The 11,068-nt window shown below is 36.9% G+C and overlaps 1 protein-coding gene across 1 annotated transcript in view; it reads left to right on the top strand.

The window, feature by feature from the left end:
* Positions 1-5,780, top strand: part of LOC110446043 (solute carrier family 28 member 3-like) — a 15,019-nt gene extending 9,239 nt beyond the window's left edge. The window contains exons 8-10 of the mRNA XM_021490997.1: positions 798-956; positions 4,271-4,451; positions 5,130-5,780. Coding sequence (XP_021346672.1) covers positions 798-956; positions 4,271-4,451; positions 5,130-5,245 — 456 coding nt within the window. The 3' untranslated portion in view covers positions 5,246-5,780. The remainder of the gene's footprint in view (positions 1-797; positions 957-4,270; positions 4,452-5,129) is intronic.
* The last annotated feature ends 5,288 nt before the right edge of the window (positions 5,781-11,068 follow it).

Here is an 11,068-nt window from a genome sequence, read left to right as displayed (position 1 = left end):
AAGGAATACCCTTACAGAAAGTACAACCCTTGCCGAAGACAATCCTCAAAGTAAGGAATACCCTTACCGAAAGTACAACCCTTGCCGAAGACAATCCTCAAAGTAAGGAATACCCTTACCGAAAGTACAACCCTTGCCAAAGACAACCCTGAAAGAAAATGCAAAGCCTATGGACAGAGGACCCTTTCAAAAAAGACAATCCTTACCGAATGTATTGTGATGATGCTAAACAGCACGTAGTTCCATCAGAGCTTTCACCACATTGTAATAAGGCTGCCATATATAGCCAAAACCTCGGATAATCATCCCAGTACTAGCTACTGTTTGTTAACATACATTGCTATGTTTGCAAAATATTATGTCTTTAAACAAATTTTAATATTTTTTCGTTTGAATATTGCTGAAAACCTCCTGGTGTTTGTTTACATAACAAGTATTTCTGAGGTTTACTTGAAGATTCTATGTCCTTTACTCACACCTGTCAGGATGTCTTTTCTTCATTCTCGTGAATATGGTTATTTTTCAGTGGTCATCCTGTTGTCGGTGTAGTGCGACCAGTTGGAGTGCAACGCTTATGCGCGTGTCCAAGATATGACATCTTACTGAGAAAGCAATTTTACGTGGTCCTCGAGTCTCTTTTAATTCATGTTTTGTAACATTATCCTTCAGTCAAGTGGTTATTTTCAATGACCTACTGTTTACACATTGACATGTTGTATAGCCTCAGTGATGGGATTGGCGTTGATATAATCGTACTTAGAGGCTGGGCTACAACAGATAAATTATTTTTGTTACAGTTCCTGTGTTCGTACATATTCATGCCATTGGCCTTGGTGATGGGCGTCAGATGGCAGGACTGCGGCAAGGTAGCCAAGCTCATCGGCAAGAAAATATTCATCAATGAATTTCTGTCCTTCGCCGACCTCGGACAGATGATCAAGAACGATGAGTTGGATGTAAGTACTGTAAGGAATATATATATACATATATAGGTATTGTAACAGAATATCACTTATATTGTAAGAAATCGAAAATGGTGGAATCACCCTTTCCATTGAAAATAGAAGTTAACCAGAAATATTCCTGAGACCATTCTCAAACTGAAGACATTAGTTTTAGTTGCCATTTAAATACAAAATTTCACAAGATATCTGCAGCAAAAATGTATTTCCATTGAAAACGAAATGAACAAGCTTTTAGTCTTTGCTTTCAAAGTAGTTTAAAATCGTCTTATCTTAACTTGAAATAAAATCAAGTTGTGTCATGTATTCAGATTTTATACAGATACCAGGATATTTCCATCAGTTAGCCACCGACTAATATTGTTACTCAGATAAACGTCTGGTAGTAGTATTGCCAATATTGAGAACGATTTTTCACTTAATCGATAGTTCAATATGTGGTCAATGGAAAGAATGTCAAGTACTTTAGTTGATCTTTTTTACAAGTTTAATTGTTCGTACTCAGTGTTACACTTAAATAAGAATTACAGTTATAGTTTTTCGATCCCAAATAGGATGACAAAACATTTTTACGAGTTGTTTATTTTTTTCTCTGTAGGAATAAGGACATCCATTACTTCAGAAAGCAAAAACTGAAAATTATAAATTACCGGTGTGAACTACGTGTACTATGTATATTTCGTCTTATAAAGTCATGGAAACATTCTGGTATACGAATTAAACGGGGTCTTCGAATTATAAGAGTTCGAGATAACGAAGTTCGATTTATGTATGTACGACAGTTTGGATAGTACAGACTATTGCTGATCATGATCATAGATTACTTTGAATTATTTCCCTTTATGCTAGATTCGCTAAACAAATCAATATTTTATACAAAACGTCATATCTCGACAATAAGCCGAGACCTCTTTTCATTTCAATAAGGAATCACAAGCTTATTTTCAAACCTGGCCTTTTTTCAAAGCAGTCTTTTTTTCAAAGTCATTTACACAGTTACCTGTATTTTCATATCCTTATTTTTTCGAATGGAAAATTATAATGTTACAAAGACAATGTGACCTCAATAAAAGAGTGACATCTGTCACACAGACAATGTGACCTCAATAAAAGAGTGGCATCTGTCACATAGACATTGTGACCTCAATAAAAGAGTGGCATCTGTCACCTAGACAATGTGACCTCAATAAAAGAGTGGCATCTGTTACAAAGACAATGTGACCTCAATAAAAGAGTGACATCTGTCACATAGACAATGTACCTCAATAAAACAGTGGCATATGTTACAAAGACAATGTGACCTCAATAAAAGAGTGGCATCTGTCACAAAGACAATGTGACCTCAATAAAACGTGACATCTGTTACAAAGACAGTGTGACCTCAATAAAAGAGTTGCATCTGTCACAAAGACAATGTGACATCAATAAAAGAGTGGCATCTGTTACAAAGAAAATGTGACCTCAATAAAACGTGGCATCTGTCACAAAGACAATGGGACCTCAATAAAAGAGTGACATCTGTCACATAGACAATGTGACCTCAATAAAAGATTGACATCTGTCACATAGACAATGGACCTCAATAAAACAGTGGCATATGTTACAAAGACAATGTGACCTCAAAAAAAGAGTGGCATCTGTTACAAAGAAAATGTGACCTCAATAAAACAGTGGCATCTGTTACAAAGACAATGTTACCTCAATAAAACAGTGGCATCTGTAACAAAGACAATGTGACCTCAATAAAACAGTGGCATCTGTCACAAAGACAATGTGACCTCAATAAAAGAGTGGAATCTGTTACAAAGACAATGGGACCTCAATAAAAGAATGGCATCTGTTACAAAGAAAATGTGACCTCAATACAAGAGTGGCATCTGTCACCTAGACAATGTGACCTCATTAAAAGAGTGGCATCTCTTACAAAGACAATGTCACCTCAATAAAACAGTGGCATCTGTCACCTAGACAATGTGACCTCAATCAAAGAGAGGCATCTGTTACAAAGCCAATGTGACCTCAATGAAAGAGTGGCATCTGGCACAAAGACAATGTGTCCTCAATAAAAGAGTTGTATCTGTTACAAAGACGATGTGACCTCAATAAAAGGGTGGCATCTGTTACAACGACAATGTTACCTCAATAAAACAGGGGCTTCTGTTACAAAGACAATGAGACCTCAATAAAAGAGTGGAATCTGTTACAAAGACACTGTGACCTCAATAAAATAGTGGCATCTGTTACAGAGGGAATGTTACCTCAATAAAAGAGTGTCATCTGTTACAAAGACAACGTGACCTCAATAAAACAGGGGCTTCTGTTACAAAGACAATGGGACCTCAATAAAAGAGGGGCATCTGTTACAAAGATAATGTTACCTCAATAAAAAAGTGGCATCTGTTACAGAGGGAATGTTACCTCAATAAAAGAGTGTCATCTGTCTCAAAGACAATGTGACCTGAATAAAACAGTGGCATCTGTGACAAAGACAATGTGACCTCAATGAAAGAGTGGCATCTGGCACAAAGACAATGTGTCCTCAATAAAAGAGTGGCATCTGTCACCTAGACAATGTGACCTCAATCAAAGAGAGGCATCTGTTACAAAGGCAATGTGACCTCAATGAAAGAGTGGCATCTGTCACCTAGACAATGTGACCTCATTAAAAGAGTGGCATCTGGCACAAAGACAATGTGTCCTCAATAAAAGAGTTGTATCTGTTACAAAGACAATGCTACCTCAATAAAACAGTGGCATCTGTCACAAAGACAATGAAACATCGATTAGCTTAATGAATATAACGCCTTCTGTTGACAGCATGATTACCATATATTGTCCCTTATTTAATGTTTTATCAGGAATATGGCATTGTCACTGTGTTGACAGCCAATCAAGTCAATGAAATGATGTCCTATCACATGTTTATTTTTTAAAATCTGTTCTCTACTCCGATGGCAATCTTGCTGCTTAAAATATTTAAAAAAACAGTTTAACATACTTACTGTTTTAGTAAATGACTTTAGTGTTTACACATGGTCAAAATTACAAATAACTCAGATTTTTTCTCTTTCTGCAATCTTATGATACGTCCACGCAACATATTAAAACATATTTATATATTATGTAAAAGTTCATCTCTCTCTGAATGTCTTTCTTTGAGCAACTCAAGAAAGTGTATGACGGGGATATTATTCAATTATATTACACTTTATGTAAATCAATCTTTTTCTTGATGTCTCCATTTGAGTAACTTAAGAAAGTGTCTGACGGGGCCGAACCCACGTGACATTGACCGTTTTGTTATACAGAACCGGTCTGCAGTAATAGCCACGTACGTCCTGTGTGGATTCGGCAGTGTTGCCGCTATGGGTATCAACCTCGGGTCCCTAACAGCGGCTGATCCCAGCAGAAGGCAGGACTATGCCAAAGGGATGCTCAGGGCCATGATTGGTGGAAACATCGCCTGCTTTATGACGGCGTGTGTGGCAGGTGAGGATAGACATTCCTTCAGATTTATACCAATACACAGGAAACTGGCTTTTCTGAACTCAAAACCGTCAGACACCTTAAATATTACATGGCTCAGAAAGTGTAACTGCAAGAAATTGTGATCACCTTAACAAGCAACTCAATCGAGCCATCAGGGTTCGGGTTATCTCTGGTCAGTAGCATAGGCTGGTCAGTAGCATGGTCAGTAGCATAGGCTGGTCAGTAGCATGGTCAGTAGCATAGGCTGGTCAGTAGCATGGTCAGTAGCATAGGCTGGTCAGTAGCATAGGGTTGTTAGCCTTATTATAACAATGAGTATAGAGGCAGGTGGGATTTTCATTATAAAGACGAAATTTCCAATGGAATGGTTGGTGGATAGATAATTCCACCCTCGTGGATAAGATCCCGTCGCGAGACTTCCTCTATTACATATGATAGTTTAAAGTGACTGACTTTTGTCATTTCGTTGTTGTACGCTGAACAAAAACATCAACGAAGTAGATAATTCATTGTTTTTTCAATGAAATCGTAATGGATCAAAATGACACAAGGTAACAATTTATATATGGATAATTAAGCAAAATAATGGTAGTATTAGTAAGTTGTGGTTTCGTTAGTCTCCACGCGACGCAGCAAACTCGGACAGCGTATATATACTTGATCTGTTTCTACCGACAGGAATGTTGTACCAGGAGTCGAGCTTCCTAACTAGCACCAACAATACTGCTATTAACGGAACGTCCTTGGCACTCAACTTTAGTACCGTAGACAACGTCACCTACCAGATCACGTGACCGCCCATGTGACATCAGTTAATAGAAGATGTGTTGAGGATGTAGTTCCATATATACCAAACCAATGTTGACAGATATATATGTATTGATATACCTGGTATGATACAGTCTGCATTAATCATATAGGCCATTAATGTTTTATCTGGTAATGGCAGGTTTATAAGGCATAAACCCTTTGTTACTTAATGCGCGAATAACATCTGTGCTATGGCATATCCATTGTATAGGGTCACTGTGGTAGCAGGGCCACAGTGTCACCGTGGTATCAGGGCCACAGTGTCACCGTGGTATAAGGGCCACAGTGCCACCGTGGTATCAGGGCCACAGTGTCACCGTTTCGCGGGCATTGGTACGTAGACGGCATACTTGACAAATTAAAACTAGCCCAAAATAACAATCTGCTTTAAAAAATGATGGGGCTGATATAGTAAGAACGTCCTCCATATATTGTCATCGAAAACTGTTCCTTTGAAGAAAGGAGACAAGCAGCAAAGTTTAATCAATAGATTTTTTTAAAAATAAAGCATTGCATTACCTTCTTTTTTCTTCTTTTATTTGCTATAACATAGCGGTCCTCGCCAAGCCTAAGCAAATCCAAACCAAACAACAGACATTCTTCTTCCGCGGAAGATTTTTAAATGCTGTGTTGATTATTTCATGGTATACATATAAAAACGATCAATAAATCAAAGAAAAAATGTTAAAATTTTGCGAAATAGCTTCCCAATACAGTCTCTAGATAATGGGCCGATTAGTATAATACAAGTGCTTCGTGAATATAGCATATTGAACATCAAAAATTAAAACCTTATATAGATATTATTCACATTAACCAAGACTGAATAAGTATGTAGGTCTTTAACCTTCGTTACAATATCGAGAGAAGGCCGCCATTTGGTGTTACGTCAATGGGACAATAAGCTTACCACGTGTCAATAGAGGCGTAGAATCTGGAGACGTCGGGGTGAAGGATTTGTAGACTGCTGTGTCGTTGAAAGGGACCGTTTCTGTGGTGGAAGTGTGATGACCTTGGGTGGTTTTATGTAGTGAACCATATCGACCCTGCTGTGGTGTATTGGTATTCGAATTGAGTGCGTTATCGAGACTGAATTTGAGCTACAATGTATGTGGTACTCTCGGTTTTAAAACGTCTTTGAACCATTTTTCAACAAGATAACGCGTCAGCACATACCTGTCACGTCAGCAGAACTTTCCTAAGCAAATCAAAGTTAGTTGTTTGACTGGTTGTATCACCAGTGATGTAGGACAGGACTAGGATGTTCCTGTACAAAGTAACAAACGACGTCAGAAGTAGTAGTCTAACTGGCACGAGCTGGCTTAAGTGTTGACAGGATCTCCGCTCATCATGGGACAGCATCTCCGCTCATCATGGGACAGCATCTCCGCTCATCATATCCGTTGGTTTAAAGGTTGTAATGAACAGTAGCACTGAGCATGTGACTTGCGAAACTAGATTTACCCGGTGGAATAAATTGATACCTTATTTAATGCAATTGCAACGGGTCTGATATATTCATCGCAAATGTATATACGTGTAGTGTTCAACTTTTCGTTTTTACCTCACTGCGAGTTTATACAACATTATTATCATCTCCGAACAAGACTAATGATAAGTAACTACAAGCTGTAAAGTTCGAGTTTATGTTATGGTAGTTAGGGTAGGGATATTTAATTTTGCAGACGGTATTGTTCATAGCTCTACTCTGGTTGTGGAAAAGATAAAATACATTCTTCATTGTTGGCACGTGCTATGCAATACTGGACAAGGGATGAATCAACTTCAGTCATCGCGGTTGGATTTGATATTCGTTAACGAACATAACATGGTTGTCGATCTGGAACACCTTCCGCCTAAAGTTACGGGCGACTATAAAGTCGTGTGCTTTATTGAACTACGTCTTAGTGATACCTCATCAAAATTTCTACAAATGGGACTATGAGAAAAAAAAATGAAATAAATTTCAGCAACCCAATGAATTTATGGAACACGTTTTCAACTTTTGTATTATAATTTACGGAAAAACGTATTCCCAAATCTATACCTTCCGTCAGGGCAAAGACAAAACATGGATGACCGGAGAGACTGTAGTATCTGTAAATGCTCAGAGGTATGTCTTGTTATGTGACCGAATATATAAACCTAGTAATAACTATCAACTCCAAGCAGAGAAATACGGCTACTAGAGCATGTAGACCGGTCAGGGCGGACCAAAACGTCACCAGAAACATTCAATTGCATCCGAATTAATTCTGGAATTACGTGCGGTCAGGAACAAGAGTCAAGACTTCAGAAAGTAAAGAATATTGTGTTCACCAGGCTATCAGAAGACGATAAAACCCCCAGATGTTTTTCGAGTGTATTACCAGATATAAGTGTATTACCTTATTTAGCGAAAACAATACTTCGTGTGTAGAATAGACTTTATTTTTGTCTTGTGTGAGTCCATATTGCAAGTCCACCAAAGTCAATCTATTATACTTGAGAAATTGAGACGAACTGACAGAAGTCCTTAGGAACCTTTTAAGCAAGTCTTCATCAACTGTGGCTCGATATTTGGAAATCTGCCCACTTTACCCTGCTCATAAGAAAGGGAATACACAAAAAATACTAGTGGAAAGGTTTGAGACATAGGGATATTTTAGTGCGGTTATATCCTTGTATTTATTTCGACTTTTCAAAAGCGTTGGACACTTTTCCGCGCCAATGTCTTATAGAAGTTCAGGGTGACATTCTGGGATGCATATCATCTTTATGTATATGACAAGGATCAGCAGGTTATGTGTAGGGTCTTCGGTGTCTGGGAAAGGATTAAGAGCGATAACCCCAAAGGAGCGTGGTAGGACCATTTCCGTATCAGATCTGTATACATGATCAACCCGTACCGGATGTTGTCGAAATGTTTTGATATGATTTGAAGATAACAGCAAGATATACAGATTATAAGGGCACAGGACTGTGATGGTCGAGTAGGATAGTCCAATGGACAGGTCAACGCCTGACAAGTACCCTTGATAATGGGAAGTGCAAGGCTATGTAGTCCGGTAAAAACAATTTGGCACCAATGTTTTATGATCCGAAACATCACTGGGGGACAAAATCTATTTGGAAAATATCTTTTAAAGAAAGGAGCAATAAGGAACAAAATGTGTCCGCTATTCAACTTTGTATTGAAATTCAATGAAAGTATCATAAAAAAGTGCAAAAAAACGACCAAGCTCAAGCGATGATAGAACGCTAAGAAAATGAGCTATCTAATCTAAGTATTAATACACGTACAAATGAATTATATCTGTTGTAGTATAACAAATTGATATAAAGTATGAATACTTTTTCTCGTGAATGAGAACGACGAGATTACTTGATATGTATCTACCGAAATAAAATATTTAAGTATCAAACTAATTATGTTTAAGTAATTATACGTATGATGACTTAAAGGGACGCTGCTGTACCCAAAAGAATGGCTCCATAATAGATAACTTCATTGTAAAACTGGTCAAAATCCTGCAACTATATCTTGGCTTGGAATGAATGGTGAATAGGAACAGGAACTCGCGTTATCGGTTAAAGGGGGGTCAAGCAGTCAAAATCAAAAGTAAACCAACAGTTTTCTGGAAATATGTTCTGTCTGAAACTAAAACAGTGAATTTCACGGGTAAGTTATTTAACCTTAAAGGTCAGTTGGCGGAAACCGACGAGGAAACAGCGTGTTCGAGCAGTCTTGTATGTGTCCATCCCATACAACCCTCAAAAAGCTCTACAGGAACTTTTAACAGATCAAATAATTACTTAAATCTGCACAATGTTAAAGGTTTTGATAAGTCTACTGTTGTATAAACTACAATGTTACGGTATAAAAGGTTTTGATGTCTACTGTTGTATAAACTACAATGTTACGGTATACAAGGTTTTGATGTCTACTGTTGTATAAACTACAATGTTACGGTATACAAGGTTTTGATGTCTACTGTTGTATAAACTACAATGTTACGGTATACAAGGTTTTGATGTCTACTGTTGTATAAACTACAATGTTACGGTATACAAGGTTTTGATGTCTACTGTTGTATAAACTACAATGTTACGGTATACAAGGTTTTGATGTCTACTGTTGTATAAACTACAATGTTACGGTATACAAGGTTTTGATGTCTACTGTTGTATAAACTACAATGTTACGGTATACAAGGTTTTGATGTCTACTGTTGTATAAACTACAATGTTACGGTATACAAGGTTTTGATGTCTACTGTTGTATAAACTACAATGTTACGGTATACAAGGTTTTGATGTCTACTGTTGTATAAACTACAATGTTACGGTATACAAGGTTTTGATGTCTACTGTTGTATAAACTACAATGTTACGGTATACAAGGTTTTGATGTCTACTGTTGTATAAACTACAATGTTACGGTATACAAGGTTTTGATGTCTACTGTTGTATAAACTACAATGTTACGGTATACAAGGTTTTGATAACTACTGTTGTATAAACTACAATGTTACGGTATACAAGGTTTTGATAAGTCTACTGTTGTATAAACTACAATGTTACGGTATACAAGGTTTTGATGTCTACTGTTGTATAAACTACAATGTTACGGTATACAAGGTTTTGATGTCTACTGTTGTATAAACTACAATGTTACGGTATACAAGGTTTTGATGTCTACTGTTGTATAAACTACAATGTTACGGTATACAAGGTTTTGATGTCTACTGTTGTATAAACTACAATGTTACGGTATACAAGGTTTTGATGTCTACTGTTGTATAAACTACAATGTTACGGTATACAAGGTTTTGATGTCTACTGTTGTATAAACTACAATGTTACGGTATACAAGGTTTTGATGTCTACTGTTGTATAAACTACAATGTTACGGTATACAAGGTTTTGATGTCTACTGTTGTATAAACTACAATGTTACGGTATACAAGGTTTTGATGTCTACTGTTGTATAAACTACAATGTTACGGTATACAAGGTTTTGATGTCTACTGTTGTATAAACTACAATGTTACGGTATACAAGGTTTTGATGTCTACTGTTGTATAAACTACAATGTTACGGTATACAAGGTTTTGATGTCTACTGTTGTATAAACTACAATGTTACGGTATAAAAGGTTTTGATATGTCTACTGTTGTATAAACTACAATGTTACGGTATAAAAGGTTTTGATAAATCTACTGTTGTATAAACTACAATGTTACGGTATAAAAGGTTTTGATAAGTCTACTGTTGTATAAACTACAATGTTACGGTATACAAGGAAAAGATTAGTATGGATATGTCACCAAGTAACATGAAGCAAGAAGTCGTCATAATCGGAAAATTATCTTTAAACCATTGTTTTAAATAGTGAAATACCGCAAGGTAGCGTTATAGGGCCAATACCCTTCTACTTTCGTCAATGATATCGAGATGTCATAAATTATACCATCATTTTGCTTACGACACAAAATCAAAAAATTAAATTCTCAACAATGAAGTTTGTAACAATGTACAGAATGACATCAATAAGATATGTAAATGGACAGAGGAATGCCTAACGAAGCTAGCTACTGACAAATGTAAGAAATTGGGATAAGGCAAAATCAGGGGAGATAACCGAGAAAATCAGGGGAGATAACCGGGAAAATCAGGGGAGGTAACCGGGGAAATCAGGGGAGATAACCGGGAAAATCGGAGAAGATAACCGAAATGTTTACACCGCTACATTGTATATCACTTGTTCGACTATATTTGGAATATGCAACCACCATAAGTTCACTAATTTTCATAGGATTTCAATT

The sequence above is a fragment of the Mizuhopecten yessoensis genome, unplaced genomic scaffold (genome assembly GCF_002113885.1).
Source record: "Mizuhopecten yessoensis strain PY_sf001 unplaced genomic scaffold, ASM211388v2 scaffold2461, whole genome shotgun sequence".
Taxonomy (NCBI): Eukaryota; Metazoa; Mollusca; class Bivalvia; order Pectinida; family Pectinidae; genus Mizuhopecten; species Mizuhopecten yessoensis.
This window is presented reverse-complemented; position numbering and strand designations above follow the sequence as displayed.